The sequence below is a fragment of the Epinephelus fuscoguttatus genome, linkage group LG4 (genome assembly GCF_011397635.1).
Source record: "Epinephelus fuscoguttatus linkage group LG4, E.fuscoguttatus.final_Chr_v1".
In the NCBI taxonomy this organism is placed as follows: Eukaryota; Metazoa; Chordata; class Actinopteri; order Perciformes; family Serranidae; genus Epinephelus; species Epinephelus fuscoguttatus.
The window spans coordinates 46,549,141-46,569,833 of record NC_064755.1 but is presented as its reverse complement, the minus strand read 5'-3'; the positions used below and the strand labels follow the sequence as shown (position 1 = coordinate 46,569,833).

General features: G+C 42.4%; 1 protein-coding gene across 1 annotated transcript in view; it reads left to right on the top strand.

Moving 5' to 3' along the window:
* The window catches only part of LOC125887778 (mixed lineage kinase domain-like protein), a 30,115-nt gene extending 9,729 nt beyond the window's left edge, over nucleotides 1-20,386 (top strand). The window contains exons 2-11 of the mRNA XM_049574840.1: nucleotides 5,332-5,779; nucleotides 7,128-7,226; nucleotides 8,860-9,037; nucleotides 10,794-10,894; nucleotides 10,988-11,126; nucleotides 11,741-11,825; nucleotides 11,927-12,072; nucleotides 13,209-13,258; nucleotides 14,623-14,760; nucleotides 17,798-20,386. Coding sequence (XP_049430797.1) covers nucleotides 5,338-5,779; nucleotides 7,128-7,226; nucleotides 8,860-9,037; nucleotides 10,794-10,894; nucleotides 10,988-11,126; nucleotides 11,741-11,825; nucleotides 11,927-12,072; nucleotides 13,209-13,258; nucleotides 14,623-14,760; nucleotides 17,798-17,847 — 1,428 coding nt within the window. The 5' untranslated portion in view covers nucleotides 5,332-5,337 and the 3' untranslated portion in view covers nucleotides 17,848-20,386. The remainder of the gene's footprint in view (nucleotides 1-5,331; nucleotides 5,780-7,127; nucleotides 7,227-8,859; nucleotides 9,038-10,793; nucleotides 10,895-10,987; nucleotides 11,127-11,740; nucleotides 11,826-11,926; nucleotides 12,073-13,208; nucleotides 13,259-14,622; nucleotides 14,761-17,797) is intronic.
* The last annotated feature ends 307 nt before the right edge of the window (nucleotides 20,387-20,693 follow it).

Here is a 20,693-nt window from a genome sequence, read left to right as displayed (position 1 = left end):
AAAAGTATTGGAACATATAAACTTAAAATAGATTAAAGTGAATGAGACTTAATATTTAGTTGCAAATCCTTTGCTTTCAATAACTGCATCAAGCCTGTGACCCACTGACATCACCAAACTTTTGCATTCTTCTTTTGTGATGCTCTTCCAGGCTTTCACCGCAGCCTCTTTCAGTTGTTGTTTGTTTTGGGGGGTTACTCCCTTCAGTCTCCTCTTCAGCAGGTAAAATGCATGCTCTATTGCAGGGGTCTCAAACTCAAATGAGCTGGGGGCCACTGCTGGCATTGTCATCTCAGTGGGGGGTCACTTCAGTGTTTGAGACGAGTATCAAAAAAATAAAAAACTCACAAATATTTCTGAAAACGGAGTTTCTTTTCAAATACTGTATTGCAAAACTATTAAATTCACAGTAAGTGCAAATGTTTTTGGCCTCATTCTTAAATAACTTATGAAAGCATTTCATGAACTGACAGCACTTCTGTTCATATTGTCTTCATATTAAATAACAACACAAAAATAACTCTAACTTTGTATGCACATTTTAACAGTTAGTGCAATTTTTTAGCTTGAATAACCTATTTTAACATTTCACTCAACAGAAACTTTGCTTCTGAGTCCACTTGTGCTTTATTTCTTGCCAGATACCTGGCAGCGCTTCTGTCCACATAGCTGAGCTGTATTTACTCTGATGGATGTTGCAGTTGAAACTCTGAGTACAGCTTCAAGATGAGCATCTGTAAGCCTTGTCCTGTACTTGCTTTTGTTAAAGTTCATTGTAGAGAACAGTTTCTCGCACATATACAGTACAGGCCAAAAGTTTGGACACACCTTCTCATTCAATGCGTTTTCTTTATTTTCATGACTATTTACATTGTAGATTCTCACTGAAGGCATCAAAACTATGAATGAACACATGTGGAGTTATGTACTTAACGAAAAAAGGTGAAATAACTGAAAACATGTTTTATATTCTAGTTTCTTCAAAATAGCCACCCTTTGCTCTGATTACTGCTTTGCACACTCTTGGCATTCTCTCCATGAGCTTCAAGAGGTAGTCACCTGAAATGGTTTTCCAACAGTCTTGAAGGAGTTCCCAGAGGTGTTTAGCACTTGTTGGCCCCTTTGCCTTCACTCTGCGGTCCAGCTCACCCCAAACCATCTCCATTGGGTTCAGGTCCGGTGACTGTGGAGGCCAGGTCATCTGCCGCAGCACTCCATCACTCTCCTTCTTGGTCAAATAGCCCTTACACAGCCTGGAGGTGTGTTTGGGGTCATTGTCCTGTTGAAAAATAAATGATCGTCCAACTAAACGCAAACCGGATGGGATGGCATGTCGCTGCAGGATGCTGTGGTAGCCATGCTGGTTCAGTGTGCCTTCAATTTTGAATAAATCCCCAACAGTGTCACCAGCAAAACACCCCACACCATCACACCTCCTCCTCCATGCTTCACAGTGGGAACCAGGCATGTGGAATCCATCCGTTCACCTTTTCTGCGTCTCACAAAGACACGGCGGTTGGAACCAAAGATCTCAAATTTGGACTCATCAGACCAAAGCACAGATTTCCACTGGTCTAATGTCCATTCCTTGTGTTTCTTGGCCCAAACAAATCTCTTCTGCTTGTTGCCTCTCCTTAGCAGTGGTTTCCTAGCAGCTATTTGACCATGAAGGCCTGATTCGCAGTCTCCTCTTAACAGTTGTTCTAGAGATGGGTCTGCTAGAACTCTGTGTGGCATTCATCTGGTCTCTGATCTGAGCTGCTGTTAACTTGCGATTTCTGAGGCTGGTGACTCGGATGAACTTATCCTCAGAAGCAGAGGTGACTCTTGGTCTTCCTTTCCTGGGTCGGTCCTCATGTGTGCCAGTTTCGTTGTAGCGCTTGATGGTTTTTGCGACTCCACTTGGGGACACATTTAAAGTTTTTGCAATTTTCCGGACTGACTGACCTTCATTTCTTAAAGTAATGATGGCCACTGGTTTTTCTTTAGTTAGCTGATTGGTTCTTGCCATAATATGAATTTTAACAGTTGTCCAATAGGGCTGTCGGCTGTGTATTAACCTGACTTCTGCACAACACAACTGATGGTCCCAACCCCATTGATAAAGCAAGAAATTCCACTAATTAACCCTGATAAGGCACACCTGTGAAGTGGAAACCATTTCAGGTGACTACCTCTTGAAGCTCATGGAGAGAATGCCAAGAGTGTGCAAAGCAGTAATCAGAGCAAAGGGTGGCTATTTTGAAGAAACTAGAATATAAAACATGTTTTCAGTTATTTCACCTTTTTTTGTTAAGTACATAACTCCACATGTGTTCATTCATAGTTTTGATGCCTTCAGTGAGAATCTACAATGTAAATAGTCATGAAAATAAAGAAAACGCATTGAATGAGAAGGTGTGTCCAATCTTTTGGCCTGTACTGTATGTGCTCCTCAAACTTGTCATCCACACCCCTGATGAAAATTGCAAGCTGAGCATTGTCAGTTGCATCAGTGCTCTCATCAAGCGCCACAGAGAATGCAGTGAAACGTTTTGCTTTCTCCCGTAACTGTTCATAGATATTATTAGAAAGTCCATCAATCCGCTCTGCCACAGTGTTTGCCGACAGCGAAATGTTGTTAAACAGGCTTTTCTTTTCGGGACACAGAATATCAGCAACTCGTAGCATGCAGTCCTTCAGAAACGGCCCCTCAGTAAATGGCTTTCCCGCCTTGGCGATTAATTCACTGACCACATAACTTGCCTGGACTGCAGCATCGCTGTCCTTTGCAGCTTTGGTGAAAAGTTCTTGCTGGGATAACAGTCCTCTTTGTAGCTGCTCAGCTCGCCTGTTCCTGTCATCTCCGCTGTATTTCTCATACTGCTCTCCGTGTTTAGTCGTGTAATGTCGCTTGAGATTATATTCCTTAAGAACGGCAAGTTTCTCTTTACATATTAGGCAGATGGCGTTTCCACCGAACTCAACAAAAAAATACTGTAATGTCCATCTTTCTTGGAATTGTCTGTGTTCGTCATCCACTTTTCTCTTAGGTTTGGAGAGCGACATCTTAGCTTCTTCTTCTCCTCTATTTACCTTTTCTTCTTCTGCGCTTCTTTTTCATGTCGTCAGCACTTCCCATGAAATAATTTTGGATTTACTTATTTATTTATTTATTTATTTATTATTAGGTTTTTTTATTTAATTTTTCTTGTAATTGTGGAAAACAAATAAATAAAAATAAACTTGAAGGGCCAAATTGCATGTACTTTTTATATCAAGGTGCGGGCCGGAAGTGGCCCCCGGGCCGGGAGTTTGAGACCCCTGCTCTATTGGGTTTAAGTCTGGAGACTGACTTGGCCAGTCTAAAACCTTCCACTTCTTGCCCCTGATGAACTCCTTTGTTGTTTTGGCAGTGTGTTTTGGGTTGTTATCTTGCTGCATGATGAAGGATCTCCCAATCAGTTTGGTTGCATCTTTCTTTAAATTAGCAGACAAAATGTTTCTGTAGACTTCTGAGTTCATTTTGCTGCTGCCATCATGTGTTACATCATCAATGAAGATGAAAGAGCCCGTCCCAGAAGAAGCCATGCAAGCCCACGCCATGACATTACCTCCACCGTGTTTCACAGATGAGCTTGTATGTTTGGGATCATGAGCAGATCCTTTCTTTCTCCAAACTTTCGCCTTTCCGTCACTTTGGAAAAAGTTAATCTTTGTCTCCATCAGTCCATAAAACTTTTCCCAGAATTTTTGAGGCTCATCTCTGAACCTTCTGGCAAATTCCAGCCTGGCCTTCCTATTCTTCTTGCTAATGAGTGGTTTGCATCTTCTGGTGTAGCCTCTGTACTTTTGTTCATGAAGTCTTCTGAACAGTAGATTGTGATACCTTCACTCCTGCCCTCTGGAGGTTGTTGCTGATGTCACTAACAGTTGTTTTAGGGTCTTTCTTTACAGCTCTCACAATGTTTCTGTCATCAACTGCTGATGTTTTCCTTGGTCTACCTGTTCAACGTCTGTTGCTTAGTACACCAGTGGTTTCTTTCTTCTTCAGGACATTCCAAATGGTTGTACTGGCTATGGCCAATGTTTGTGCAATGGCTCTGATTGATTGTCCATCTTCTCTCAGATTCACAATTGCTTCTTTTTCACCCATAGACAGCTCTCTGGTTTTCATGTTGGTTCCACCTCTAAATGCAGTCTGCACAGGCAAAATCTATCGTACCCAATCTGAAACTGAGCTCAGACATTCAGTGCTATTTATTGTTTGAATAATCAGTGTAACTGGGAGACACCTGGGCAACAAAACACACCTGTCAGTGACATGTTCCAATACTTTTGCTCTCATGAAAAATGGGTGGGTTCAAACAAAAGGTGCTATCTTCTAAGTTGTGTATCAGATCCAGATGTAAATACCTGGAAATAAAAGATGAAATGTTGATCTCTTGTCCCATATTCATCTTTTGATGTCAAACCCAAATATTTTCAGTCTACAACAAAAATAAAGGAATTGGCCTCACTGTTCCAATACTTTTGGAGGGCACTGTATGCGTCCGTCATAATGTTCTAAGCCCCTGTACACTCTAAACCAGTGGTTTCCAACTGGTGCAGCCACGGGGTCCAGATTTCTCCTGAGTCTTTATTTTAAGGTCCACACACTTTAATACATTCAGCATCATACTTGCATTTAGCCGTGTTGTCAAGCTAGTTTTTTGTCTCTGTCACGCAGCTGTTTGTAGTCAGTCATTCTACAGCAGGAAACAGCACTTCACAATAATAAAAAATAAAATTTGTTTTTTTTTTTTACAAAACAAACTTGACATGTTTGTGAGTCACTATCAGTCCATTAAGAACGGACCCGCGACCCACTTTTCGACAGCAACCCACTAGTTGGGAACGACCACAACGTTTTAATAGAACCTAACCACAACTCAATGTTTAGTACAGATTTATGACTAGATAAACTTGACTCACAGAGCTGAGCTGCATCTCTAATTAATCTTCATGTCCCCAGCTTTCAGATGATGTAAACCACTTCTCTGTGGCATCTATTGTTGTCTCCCCCAAAAAGATAAAAATGGGTCTGTGTGGGTCTCAGAGGGTTAAAGCATCAGAAATAATATTCTAATATGATAGAAATAATAATGTAACTCTCTGAAAGGGACCATTCTGCCCAACAAGTGCTGTTACTTGAAGGCTTTGACTTGTGATATAAGTACATTTTCCATCGCTGCCCTTAAGTCAGACTTCCTCAGCTCAGTTTGGTTCCAGTTACCTAAATCAACTAACATTTGCTTAAACTTGAATTCATTTGCCTTCAGCTCTGATTTATTCCTTTTTCATTCTCTGCAGTTGGTCATGGACGTCATAGAGCCCATCTTATCCATCGCCTCAGAGATCTACGGACTTGTTGAGAAAGTAAAGGCCAATAAGAAGCGCTGCCACCGTGTTTGCGACCGGGTCAATGCTCTGGTGGACCTGGTGAAGTCCATCAAACAGATGGGACAGGGACAAATCTCTGCTGACGTGGAGAGACCCCTCAAGGAACTCTCCGTCACTCTGAAATTAGCACAGGACCTCATCGAGACGTACACTAAGGCCACCTGGGTGAGGCGCGTTCTGGACTCTGGCAACCACGAAGACGAGTTCAAGACCGTGAACAGACGCCTCAATGATGCCTTCCAGGTCCTGTCTGGGGCTCTGCAGGTGGAGCAGGGGAACATGCTGCGCAAGGTGTTTGAACTGAGCTCCAAAGAGGATGAGGTGGACGGGAAGGAGGATGACGCAGAGCTGCAGAAATGTGAGCGAATGTGCCGTGGACTTTGTGGAATATGTTGAGTGAAGATGATAGGAAGGAAGCAACTCAGTCGATATACATGAGATTAAATTTAAAATGTTTCAGTTTTAAACTGTAAATTTTTTATGTTCAGAGGAATTAACATCAGGAGCATCAAATAAATCATATGCACATTCTCTTCAGATGATTAAAACTGTGGTGTAGCTTAAGATAAGGGTTAAAAAATACTGTGCACTAAGAAGGTAGCACTTACATCCATTACATTTTCACCTTGAAGGACAGACGTTGGTTGACATGAGGTGTCCAGGTTGGTTTGATGTAAAGGTTCAGTGTGTAGGATTTAGGGGGTATACTGACAGAAATGGAATAATGGAAATAATAATCATTGTGTTTTCGTTACCTTAAAATGAGCTGTTTATATCTACATAATCAGCAGGTCCTCGTCCACAGGAACAACGCTCCACAACGCTTTTTTTGTTTCTACAAGTGAGGATTTAAATATATACAGTTCACATAATCCAATCAAAATTAATATATTTAAACGCTTGAAGATCCACTCATTACTAAAAGTGTGTGTCATATAAAAACTAAAGTGATGGTCAAAGTTGTCACAGTGAAATTTAAGGTGTGCTGATGGATTCACGTCATCAACTCATGCATTGAGTAACATTACAAGTTAACGTTCCACCTTAAAAGTTGCCGGCAGTCGGCCCAGTGAATGAAGTTATTGTTTCTCAGACTCCAGCTGCTGTGAGAGGCAGCAAAACATCCTTTCATTTTATAGTTACAGTTTACTAATAAAACTCTCCACAGTATGAACAGTGGTTACATGAGCCTCAAAACCAGACACAACTCAGCCCTGAGCAGAGTGAGCGTCCTCTACTGACCAATCAGACTGCAGTGTTCACAGCTCCACCTTTTAGTACCAGATCTGTGTGCTAGGTACCCCAACAGAGGGGGGACCAAACATGGGGACGCTAAGGAACGCTTCTGTTGGGACCATCCACAACTTTACACTGTGGGAACGGAAACTACTGAACTGAACCGAACTGAACTGAACTGTGGAAACGGGGCTTTATACAGGTATCACTTCTGAAGCCATCAACTTCCACTCAGTTTGTCAGCAGGAAAGCAAACACAATTGAGTTCAAGGAACCTTGTAGTCCCTCAAGGTCCTCACTGAAACGTTCTCACGACAAAAGCAGTCATGTAATTTTAGTCTGACTGAACCAAAGACTAAGGTGAAGATATGAAGTGCTCAGTAAAATGCCGTCCCTGTGTAAGGTTGGACTGGACTCAGTGTCTGTCTGTCTGTCTGGTTTTGTTTCATCAGTGTTTGTTTGTTCCTCAGTGCTCAAGGAGTTCCAGAAGGAGCAGCAGGAGAAAATGGAGGCCATGATCAAAGAATTCGAGTCCGTCAGAAACAATGTGGAAAAGATTGTGGCGATCTGTGAGTACACCAAAACACCTCAGCATAAGCCAGTGTGACTGTGTGAGACACTGATGTGTTGCTGCTGGTCTCAGACACAAGAATGGCACTGACATTATATGGGATAAAACAAGATGATGAGATAAGTCTAAAGAAACTCAGACCGTCCAGTCGCTCACAGTGTGTTTCTCTTGTTTCTCCTGAGTGCAGCTGGTTCAGCTTCTTAAAGGTGTAGTTTAGATTTTTGTAGGGGGGGGTGTACGGGGTCATTTACATAGAAAGTGTATTACTTACTGTAGATGTCAGTCGGCACGCCCCCAGTTTGGAGAAGCAGGCCGGAGTCTGACATGGAAGCAACACGCTGCTGTGGACGGGGGCAGCAACAAATTGTATTTTAGCCACCTAAAAAAAATCAATATAAGTTTAAGTGTACACCACATTGAGAGTGTGTTCACTGCTTCACCTTTCCATCAGACAGTGATTTTCTGACAGGGAACTGGAGCCATTATACCCTTTCTTCAAAGCCAGATGATGTAATATAAACCCATTCTCTAGTGGTACAGCACATTTGAAAATATCTTGTAGGGCTTTGTGTATCCCTCTGCAGCAGTCTTTAATAACAGGGCAGTCCCAAAAGACACAGTAGTGCTGTGCATTTTGGTTTCTCCAGCAAACAGAGGAGTTTCTAACTGTGAGGGTGTAATAAAGTGCAAACTTATCCAGACAAATCCTAATTCATGCTTGTCTGACTAGGCTGGAACTAGTCTGACAAACTGGTGTGGAAACCCAGGAATTTAACCTCTGAAGAGGTCTCCACAAGGCCAGTGATGTCATTGGTGTGTTAGTGCTCCAATGGTGTGTCAACAGCAGTCGTTCTAGTCGTTAGAGTCACATGAGGCCATTTGTGAACGACCATTGTTTTTAGAGGTTAAGCTGTTAAATCTCCTGGGCAAGGATGAAAGGACAGCATTATAGGTGGAGGACACCACCTATCCCCCACGACCCAACAACCACCTTTGCAGCCGGAGTTTCAATGACCGTTGTTGACACACCTTGGAGCACTAACGCACCAATGACATCAGTGGCCTTGTGAAGACCTCCTCAGAGGTTAAATACCTGGGATTCCACACCAGTTTGTGGACCAGTTCCAACCTAGTCAGACAAGCATGATTCAATTGCCTTGAGCATGTTATATTTCTTGGAAAGCCCGCACACTGACTTGCACTTACACAGTAATGGTTTTTAATTAAACTTTCATTAAAAACCATTGTTGTGTATGTGCAAGTCAGTGTGCGGCAATCCTTCTTTCCATGTTAAGGACTTTCTGCTGTGCCAAGACACCTGATGACAGAAGCTGATTATCCTGGTGTGCAAAAGCCTCGTCAATACAAGTTTATATTTCTTAAGTGGTCTTTCTGTCTGAGCTCGAGAGAGATAGTACTGGCCTGATACACATCAGGTGACACAAACACAAAAAACATCTTTGGCTAACGAGTTCAACATAATGGCTCAGGAGGTGATGATGTGTCAGTGTTGTGTTCACTACTTGTTTCTGCTGCCCCCAAGTGACTAAAACATTTTGACAAGTTACAAGACTGTTATTGCACCTAATGTAATCAAACCAAACATGACCTGTGACCATGTGTTTTCACAGTGAATAAGCCCAGAGCCACTGATGAAGACATCCGAATGATCAAACCACACGAGCTGAACTACGGAGAATCCAAAAAACCCTTCATGACAACAGAAACCTCAGAGGTCTACAAAGGACAGTTCAAGAAATTCCCGGTGGCCATTAAGAGATACATTGACCCTTTGAACACCAACCCAGGGTCTGCACCACATCTGAATTATAACACAGAAACCTTTTTGACTGGAGATATATTGGCTTAAATGGAATATGATATTATAAACATGTTGTGTGTAGTGTATAATCACCTGGATATGAGAATTGTGGTGTTTTCATTACTTTAGAATGAGCTGTTTATATCTACACAGGGAGCGGATCCTCATCTACGGAGACCGGCATGTTACAGCAACATGTTTCTACAGTAGCCCAGAGCAGACAACCCAAACACTGACATTCGTGTTTTTGCATCGGCCGTCATAGTTAGCAGCCCCTCCGTGACATAAGAGTTACAAAAACACAGATTTTGTTTTTTTTTTTTAAATGCAAAACTGCTCTATTAAGTGTTTTTCTAGTTTAAATCACCTGGTCCATTTGTTCTGGAGAGAAAGAGACCTCTGTGCATAATTAAGCTTCTGATAAAATGATCCCAAACGTCTGGATCTGAAGTTATCAGAGGGAAAAGATGAGCACACATTAGGTGTCTGACGCTGAAATCACTGACAAAGCAGCAGTTCTTAACAACTTTGAAATGAGAACAGGCTGGGCAGACAAAATAAACATTCAGCAGGAAAAAAGGAAGAAACCAGATGAAGCCTCCCTCCTTTATTATGAGGCAGACTGGCCAGATGGCATTTGTATTATGACACGTGGATGTGCTCATACCGCGGTCCGACAGCATCTGTTGCGGTGGTATGATACGCCGCTGGACGGCATCAGGTTGAAACACCGCTGGTAATATGAGGGGCTGGAAAGTCCCTGTAGGGCAGGCGAGAGGGATGGTGGATGGGTGCAACAAACCCCAGACTTTGACCTGAGAGCCTGGTGTTCACTTCCTGTTTGAATGCAGAACCAAACCTTACCATGTGGTTTTGTTGACGTAGCGGCATCCTGGGACATCAACATTAGACGCAGGAGGATGCCTAACACCTAATATGTAGACGTGAAAGGCTACTGGCAAAGCGGTGACATGTGACGACTTGGGATGAGACCATATTGGTCCGTCTTGTTGGTCTAAGGCTAGAGGCTGTTGCTGCTTCATCAGCAGCATCAAAATTGTTATCAACCTTGTACTACATGCCCTGTTTACACTTGAAGGTCCAGTGTGTAGGATTAAAGGGGGAATATTGGCAGAAATTAAATATAACATTCATGACTATGTTTCATTAGCTTATAAGTACCTGATTGATCATGTTTTTTTAGAATGAGCAGTTTATATCTACATACGGAGCAGGTCCTAGGAGTCCGCCATGTTGTTTTTACAGAAGCCCAGAATGGACAAACTGAACACTGGCTCTAGTCGGGGCCATTTGCATTTTCACATCAGCCACTGTAGTTCTCCCACAAACTAAGCCCATGGGAGAAGTTTAAGTTCTGCAACCTCCCTGCTGGAGGCCACTGTGACCTGCACACTGTACCTTTCAGGCACCAGTACACTCCATCAGAACTGCTCGCTGAACGGTCAAATATCTTCTAAACCCCCTCCACAGCTTTCTGCCGTTGGATCAGTGGGACTGTCGGTCATCTTGTGCTTGAGAAGAGCTAGCTTGTGCGACTTGTTGTCCGACCATATTGGAAAGTGAAAGCCGTGTTAGAAGGCGGGGTGAAAAACCAGCTGACGTGAAAATCTGAGCTCAACCTTTGTATCAACACGAAGCCCTGTGTGTCAGTTTGTATAAGTGTGTGAGATTCTGTCATTCTTAAATATTCATTGCCAACAGAAACACTGTCTCCACATGCAGGGAGGTGCGAAAAATTTTTGAAAAGGAGGTTAAAACCATGAAGCGCTATGAGTCACACAACATCCTGCGAATGTTTGGCATCTGTGTTCAGAACGAAAACGGTGAGAGAACTGCAGAATGTAGACGACAAAACATCAAGCACATTGTACCTTCAAAATGATAGTGATGTGACGTGTCCTTGTGTCTTCCCGTAGGACCCCACCCTGAGTTCCTCCTCATCATGGAGTACTGTGAGAAAGGAAGTCTGCGTCAGGTTCTGGACAAGTCTGGTAGCAACCTGTCCTGGATCACAAAAGTTCGCATGTGTCGGGACGCAGCACGAGGACTCTACGCGTCAGTCTCCTACAGTCACATATTATACGTTTGTTTCATTTAAATAATGGAGGACACAGTGTTGTTATGTGCATGCAGCAGTGGCAGAAGTTCTCAGATTTTAACCTGTGTAAAAGTAGCAGTACAACAGTGTAAAAATACAAGTAAAAAAAAAAAGTTACAAGCAAAAGTTTATCCAACTCTAAATCTTATGTAGCCACCACGTCCGTGATGAATTATTAGACGGCAGTGTTCTTGATCACTCATCATCGCAAGCAGCAGGGAGGGTGGAGCCAAAGGTGAGAAATATTGAAAAAGAAACACAGGAAGATAAAAAAACAACAACTAGCGAGGCAGGCAGTCCAAAAATCATCCGAGGCTCTCTGATTGAAGTTAAAAATCCTTTATAAATACATAGACTTGCAGACTGGTTCCTGCCGACTTCAGTTGTACGTAGTGTGACATATTTATTGTCATCACATAAAGTCTGCGAGGGTATACATGGTATTTCTATCTTGTTATCTGCAGGGACAGATGAGTAGGTACTGTTCACCAACTTATATGACATACATATGAATATACATATGAATGAAATTCTGTCTGTTTTATTTATTGTTTATGATGTTGTGTCTTAGATTGCACCAGGCTGAAGAAAAATCTAAGGTTCATGGATGCATCACCAGCAGCAAGTTCCTGGTAACCGAAGGCGACGAAGTCAAGGTACTGAGACCAGTGCATGCTGGAACTGCTGACGGGATTTAAGGTGTTGGTGTGTGTTTTTGTGTGTGTGATGAATGATGTCTCTGTGTTGTCATTTTCAGCTGGGAGGTTTTGAACTGGCAAAAACTGAGACATCACTGAGGAAGCCGAAGAAGACCAAAGAGAAGGACAGGACCCTGAGTTACACGTCTCCTGAAATGCTCAAAGACATCAACCTCGGCTACAGCAAAGAGAGCGAGATTTACAGGTCAGATACCAACCAGGAGTTCCTCTGTTCAGCTGCTCACAACCTGCACTGTATGGTGTCCCATTATGTGGGCCTACTTTATATGAAGTCACCATTTATTAAAGGTTTACAATGATTGGTTCCAGTATAACAGTGATATCACAAAGTCCTGCAGGTATGTTCAGGTGTTAAACTGAGATTTAAAGGATGTGATACACCAAGCCGACGATCAGCTGTTGGTCAAAGTTGGGCCTTTTTTGAATGTCTGCCGCCCTCTTCGGCGTGGTGTGTCCTGCACTGTTGCCCCTGTCAGCTTTTTTTGGCCGATTCAACTTGTTGAATCAACGTCTGAGACAGTGGAGCCCGTCATTGAATGAAATCACTCTGACTGGGAGTTCAGCTCAGTGCACGAGAAGAGAAACAGAAGTGAGGAAAGTAAACAAACAGCTGAAGTGGAGAGGGAATGAGACCAAAACTAACCAACATCTGGTGGCACTTTAAATTACTGCAACAACATTTCAGCTGGCACATGAACAGACACAGTGACTGAAAAAATAACAGTAATAATAATGAAAATAGGACAAGAATAACCCCATGACATCACACACGTTGTGAAAGACGACCAGCGATGATTGGTCATGGATTAACGTGTAGTCTGTCATGTCTGTCAGCCAAATCATGGCAAAATTTTATGTCTCCACGAACGCAGCAAAAACGCAAAATTATCTTACTTTATGGAGCAAGTTTGTTTTGGTCTGACTCCCTCTAGACTTTAGCTCTTTGTTTACTTTCCTCACTTCTGTTTCTCTTCTGGTGTACTGAGCTGAACTGCCAAGCGGAGTGATTTCAGTTACCAACGAGCATAGCCATCTCCAACATCAATTCAACATGCTGAATCAGAGATAAAAATGCAGATTAACACCAACAAGGGCGTGGGACACACCATAGCAACAAGGGCCATGGATGCTCACTGATGGCCCAAATTTGACCGATGGCCGAACGTCGGCTTTGAGTGTCAGAGCCTTTAGTGAGCTCAAAGAAAGTTTCCTCCTTCAGCAGATGAATGTGAAAACCGACTCGGTAACGCCTGCCAAGAAAAACACAATTCTGAGTGGAGGTAAGAAGTCATCATTCAACTTTGAAATGTTGTCTTTCAGCTTTGGAATCGTCCTGTGGGAAGTTGCAACCAGTAGGAGACCTTTTGAAGGTGTGTACCTGCCGAACAAAACGATCAATATCCAACGCCACACTTCCTGTTTTTAGCATCGAGGACTCGCCTCCTTTAGCTCTGACAGCCATCTGTGAAAAACAGGAACCCTTGGTTGCTCACCATGGCTGAGTGCATGAAAAATCTTAATGCCAAGTAGCCTGTGTTTTTTGTTGGTTTGTGTACCCACCCTTGTGTGTCGACTCAGTGTGTAACGTGCCCATACAACAGCACACCAGAATTGTCCATTTAAAGGGATCTGAGCCAAAGCATTTGATAACGTTTCCCAGTTGACCATAGATGGCTTCCTTAATAAAACATCATCATTGACCCCAGAGCAACGCAACTCTTCTAAAAGGTCAAACACCTCGTGGCCAACAGTGTTAAGTGAGGTTTATACTTCTGCACTGAACTGACGCTGCACCTTCGGGTAAGGCTCTGCATAGATGCGTACAAAGCCTACACCACTGCAGACCTCCTGTTTATTTTTGTAAAGTGAAAACCATTTCTCTCAGAGGAAACACAGCTTTTATTTACTTTTATTTAACACATAAGAAACAATAAATTGTCAAGACAATAAAGCCACCACAAAAATATTTTAAGTCTTGTTTGTGATTTATCCTGGCTTCATATGAGTGGATGAAAATCTGCTCGCCATTAGCCTAATTTGAGGAATGTAAAATGTTATTGGCTTATGCTAATAAAATTAGCATGTTATATACATGTGGGGAAAACATGTCTAGTATAGGACAGATCCATCCTCTCATCCAAATACAGTCATATCTGGCCCCCCAAAAAAGATGGTGATGACCGGACTGTGAGGCTTCAAAATAGACATCCACAAACTGATGGGTTACGTCACTGTGGCTACATCCACTTTTTTTATGCAGTCTATTTTGTCCACCATGTTGGCTTGGCTTGTTAGCATGCTAACATTTGCTAATTAACAGTGGGCACAAAGTACAGTGGAGGTGGAAATGTCATTAATACTGCAGGTTTTTGGTCATAAGCTATAATACCGGACAAATTAAAGTTAACCTGATGATGATGGCAGTGGATGAAATGTCAGAGGATCACCAAAGTTATTAAAATTCATCCTCTGGGGAACATGAATGTCACGACCAACAGACCGACATTGCCATTGATTGAGTCATGCTGATAGCATCTAGAGCAGGGGTTCCCACCTAGTCCCGTCACAGGGTCCAGATCTCTACTTAGTCATTAGTGTAAGGTCCACACAGTTTAATATATTCAGCGTCATACTTGCGTTTGGCCATGTTGTGGATTTTCTCCTTTCCTTCCGTTCTCATTTTCTCCTGGTAACTGGATGTTTTGTTCTTAATGTGGTCCGCCTTTTCTTCCAGGTTTGGAAAACCAAGACATTTATCAGAAAGTAGGCAAAGAGAAATACCAGGAGCCGCTCCCCGAATGTCCTAATGGTCTACAACTTGTGATCGACTCCTGTCGGGACTATGATAGCTTCCAGAGACCTTCTGCTGGAGGTAACTTACAATCACCGCCATCACCGCCCACTGATACCTTTCAGTATACAGTACAGGCCAAAAGTTTGGACACACCTTCTCATTCAATGCGTTTTCTTTATTTTCATGACTATTTACATTGTAGATTCTCACTGAAGGCATCAAAACTATGAATGAACACATGTGGAGTTATGTACTTAACAAAAAAAGGTGAAATAACTGAAAACATGTTTTATATTCTAGTTTCTTCAAAATAGCCACCCTTTGCTCTGATTACTGCTTTGCACACTCTTGGCATTCTCTCCATGAGCTTCAAGAGGTAGTCACCTGAAATGGTTTTCCAACAGTCTTGAAGGAGTTCCCAGAGGTGTTTAGCACTTGTTGGCCCCTTTGCCTTCACTCTGCGGTCCAGCTCACCCCAAACCATCTCCATTGGGTTCAGGTCCGGTGACTGTGGAGGCCAGGTCATCTGCCGCAGCACTCCATCACTCTCCTTCTTGGTCAAATAGCCCTTACACAGCCTGGAGGTGTGTTTGGGGTCATTGTCTGTTGAAAAATACATGATGGTCCAACTAAACGCAAACCGGATGGGATGGCATGTCGCTGCAGGATGCTGTGGTAGCCATGCTGGTTCAGTGTGCCTTCAGTTTTGAATAAATCCCCAACAGTGTCACCAGCAAAACACCCCCACACCATCACACCTCCTCCTCCATGCTTCACAGTGGGAACCAGGCATGTGGAATCCATCCGTTCACCTTTTCTGCGTCTCACAAAGACACGGCGGTTGGAACCAAAGATCTCAAATTTGGACTCATCAGACCAAAGCACAGATTTCCACTGGTCTAATGTCCATTCCTTGTGTTTCTTGGCCCAAACAAATCTCTACTGCTTGTTGCCTCTCCTTAGCAGTGGTTTCCTAGCAGCTATTTGACCATGAAGGCCTGATTCGCGCAGTCTCCTCTTAACAGTTGTTCTAGAGATGGGTCTGCTGCTAGAACTCTGTGTGGCATTCATCTGGTCTCTGATCTGAGCTGCTGTTAACTTGCGATTTCTGAGGCTGGTGACTCGGATGAACTTATCCTCAGAAGCAGAGGTGACTCTTGGTCTTCCTTTCCTGGGTCGGTCCTCATGTGTGCCAGTTTCGTTGTAGCGCTTGATGGTTTTTGCGACTCCACTTGGGGACACATTTAAAGTTTTTGCAATTTTCCGGACTGACTGACCTTCATTTCTTAAAGTAATGATGGCCACTGGTTTTTCTTTAGTTAGCTGATTGGTTCTTGCCATAATATGAATTTTAACAGTTGTCCAATAGGGCTGTCGGCTGTGTATTAACCTGACTTCTGCACAACACAACTGATGGTCCCAACCCCATTGATAAAGCAAGAAATTCCACTAATTAACCCTGATAAGGCACACCTGTGAAGTGGAAACCATTTCAGGTGACTACCTCTTGAAGCTCATGGAGAGAATGCCAAGAGTGTGCAAAGCAGTAATCAGAGCAAAGGGTGGCTATTTTGAAGAAACTAGAATATAAAACATGTTTTCAGTTATTTCACCTTTTTTGTTAAGTACATAACTCCACATGTGTTCATTCATAGTTTTGATGCCTTCAGTGAGAATCTACAATGTAAATAGTCATGAAAATAAAGAAAACGCATTGAATGAGAAGGTGTGTCCAAACTTTTGGCCTGTACTGTATATTTAGATGCTGGATCTGCCAGACTGACTTATAAATGAGTGAGCCAACACATTTCAGTGATGAAACTCTTTGTGTAGACAGTTGATGTTTTGGGGGAATGAAAAATGTGATTTTTGTCATAGCAAAATAGGAAAAGTTCATTCTTAAAGACTGTTTATGATGTCAGGAAGCATCCAGTCTAATGTTAGCTCTGACGTCAGTTTGTTAGCTGGAGGTGCAGCTGCCTCTCCCCCACAGGGCTGTAGGCTCCACAGGAGTGTTAAAATGTGTTTGTCTTGTTGTGTTATTGGGAGCCAGAATAGAAGGAGTCATGGCTCAAAACCAGCCGCCACTGCCCGTCAACAAAAACAAAGACAACTATGGTTAAATGTGATAAGACCAAAGGACTGGACGGAGGCCATCATCAAAAATGCTCACATGTGCAGCGCACACTTCATATCAGGTTAGGGAAAAAGTATTTCCTGTTGTAGGGATGAATAAGGTTATGTGTATTAAGGGTTATCATGTCCACCTCATCAGAAACTGGGGAGGGATTAAGAGGAAGATTGGATTTCTCTGCAACGCTAACTTTTTAGCACATTAGCTAACGTTAGCTTCCATAGCAAAACAAACAAGTGTGGTCCTCCTTTGTAAGATTGGCTTCCTGTGACATCATCCATCCACTGAGTGAGAGCATACGGGTCGGCCAGTCTGGTCCCGTTGGTCAGTGTTTACTTATTCAAGTAACACTGGCGGTCCCGGAGAGTGAGTGACCTGACATGGTGCGTTGGTAAATTCAGTCTGACGCTCTACACTAAAATGAGAGCCCTGTTGGTGGAAGAAACGCAGCGTTATATTTCTACATGAATGAACCAACGGTTAAGTTAATCACACATTCACTCCGCTCGGCGCTCTGCTGCTCCGTCTCCACAGACAGAGTGTCCAGAGTGCGCTCTGCCACTCTGAGAGTGCGCTGCTCTGGATAACCCAACGCTACATTCAGACAGCGCTCCCAATTTATCAACGCTCCAGTTTGTGTCAGAGTGCGCTCCCACACTCACAATGAGTGTTTCTGAACGCACCACTCACATCATCTTCCTCCATCGTCTAAAACAAGACAACACAACTTGTTAGCTAGCGCTAGCTAACGTCTGTGGAGAACTGTTTTGCCTCCAGCTAAGCCCCGCCCACCCAAAAACATCATACTGTTTCGTAAGAGTAAAAGGGTCTATACTCTATTCCTCACACTATTATTTAACCATAATAGATACCAATCAATCAGTTTTTTCAATATTTGTCAAATTGTGAAAAAGATCATTTTGATCTAACATCTCTAAGAATAATGATAATAATAACACTGCTGCTGTCTGTCCTCTACAGTGCTGGTGGATCAACTACAAAGTGTGCTGGCAGAGTTGGAGAAGTGCTGAAACTCTTCATCCCTCTTCCTCTCCGTCAGCAGCACTCAAGGTTTCTGGTTGCAGACATCCTCAGGAGAAGAAATACTATTGTTGAATCATGACAGTAGCCTGTAACATGCTGAAAACTTCTATATAATCCATTTACAAAGTTTACAAGGCACTGAAAGCAATATGTTTTTATTTTAGTTTAGGGTGATTCTGGGATCAAGCTGTTTAAATCAGGGAATGAAAAAAATCAACCTTCTTATGTGTCTGTGTAGAATTTTGTGGTGTTTTTTGAGCAGCAGTGTAACTGTAATTTTTTTTTTGTTAAACGTACAATATGTATCTTTGTGCTGCTCGGGGTCTCTCACTCACAACAGCCCATGCACATCGACCACACCACTGTGAGCATTTATACTTGTGCGGTGGTGTGTCTGTGTCATTCTGCAGTTACACCTCCAAAACACTAGTTGGTGGGGAATTTCTTTGAAATGCGGTGAAGTTTAGTTGATTCAAACACACATTAAACACACAGTAAACACATATTAAACACACAGTAAACATGGCTTAACGGCAACAATTTCAAACACAAGTACACAACTCAGCTTCACTATAACTCGCAGCATTCACAGACAAACACTTGTCTTTATCTGGACACATTTTCCCCACAAATACAACATGCTAACGTTATTAGCACAAGCCTATGGTATTTTACATTGTATATATTAGCCTAGCAGCTAGTGAACTTTTACTCTACTTATATGAAACCAGGGACAACAGCAACATTTAACAAATGTTACGTTATAAAATGTGGGTCCATTACAACTCACAAGGTTCACTGACAAAATAACTGTCTTATACTAAACACGTTTTCCAAGCAAATACAACATGCTAACGTTATTAGCACAAGCCTATGGTATTTTACATTGTATATATTAGCCTAGCAGCTAGTGAACTTTTACTCTACTTATATGAAACCAGGGACAACAGCAACATTTAACAAATGTAACGTTATAAAATGTGGGTCCATTACAACTCACAAGGTTCACTGACAAAACAACTGTCTTATACTAAACACGTTTTCCAAGCAAATACAACATGCTAACGTTATTAGCACCAGCCTATGGCATTTTACGTTGTATAAATAAGCCTAGCAGCTAGCAGAGATTTCCTCTGCTCATATGAAGCCAGGATAAATCACACATAAGACTTAAAATGCTGTTTTGTGGAGGCTTTACTGTCTTCACAATTTATTTATTTTTATCTGTGGAATAAAAGAAAATCAAAGTTTAATTTCCGCTGAGGGAAATGGTTTCAGCTTACAGAGACAGACAGGAGGTCTGCGTCACAGAGACATGTAATTTCATTTCTTGGGAGGTGCATGTCAGGCTACGCTGTAGGTGCGTCGTCGATTCACGAAGGGAACAGGTCAAATGTAACGAGATGAGGAGGGGGGCTGTTAAAAAGGCCTCTATATTTAGTAGTCTTTGCTATGTAGTTACTTTGTTGTGGCCTCAAGTAACATTTCAAAATAACTGTAGTAATAGTGTTAGTAAAAATTAGTAACAGATGAACATTTTGATGTTTTTCCTCCCCATTTGTGGCACCCCCTATGGATGACGGTGCCCATAGCATTCGCCTATACTGCCTATACCACGGGCGGCACTGCGGTCACCACTGTCTTTGTGTCTAGTTCTTTGGTCTCATTTATAAACATTGTGTACCCACAAAACGAGGCCTGAAAGAGGTGCACGCCACTCCCCACCCAGAAGTTGTGATATAAAAACAGACTTGATGGGAGAAACTTTGACTCATGCTTACCAACATTTTGGAGGGGGAAATCGGCGACACAGATGACGAGGTGGAAGCCTGACTGTGGAAATTATCAAACATTTTTTGGCGCGCACGATTTTTGGCTTTTGTCTGTACGTACATTTTTAGTATGGATCCTACGCATTGTTTATAAATGAGACCCCTGGCAACATCCAGGAGCATCTGATAGGTCGACAGCGCTCTCACTAGGGTGTGAAGACACAATAGTTCTGCTCCATAAGGAGGCGCCAAATCAATCCTAAACCAGACAGGAGGGAGGCCAGTGACCAAAAACCATGGACCATTACATTTCTCTGGGTTTGAACATTGCTGGAAACATTTGGGATAGTATGAGCACATAACTCAACAACATTTATAACATAGGTGTAGTCGTTTTTAAAATGTTTTAATGTGTAAAAGTTTATATCTTTAAATGATTGCATGTCAGCAAACCTCCTGTTAGAGGTGTTCTGGGCATGGGTGGAGGGATTACATATCTCATCTGGCCTGGAAACGCCTTTGGGTCCTCCAGGAGGAGCTGGAAAGTGTCGCTGGGCAGAGGGATAGGTGGTTGAAAATGGAATGGGAACCAAAAAATTGCATGTTGAGGAGCCAGAGCTCCTGCTGGGGAATTAGTTATACCTGTCACACACCTGTTGTTATTTCAGCCTTTATATTTACTGAATTAAAGAGGTGTTTTATAGAACATAAGAGGTGAAGTTAAAGTGTTGAAATATGCCTAATAAAAACCAATAACACATTTACTTGTCCTCCTTTAACTCTTTTCAATGCACCCTGTAAATCTCAATGTTAATAATGTCATCCAACTGAACTATAGCTTTTTCTGTTTGTTTGGTTTTTTTTTATTTAATTTTCATGTTTTCGTGTTTTCATGTTTTCTTTTTGCAGTTCCAGTGGTACATCAGCTCAGTTTTGTTCTTCTTTGAAAGAGAATTAGTTTCCATTTGGAGATGGAGGTCAAGACAGGAACGTACAATGAACAGCGGGATCCTCTGTGTTTCTGAATTAAGAGATGTATCAATAGAAAAAAGAAAATGAAC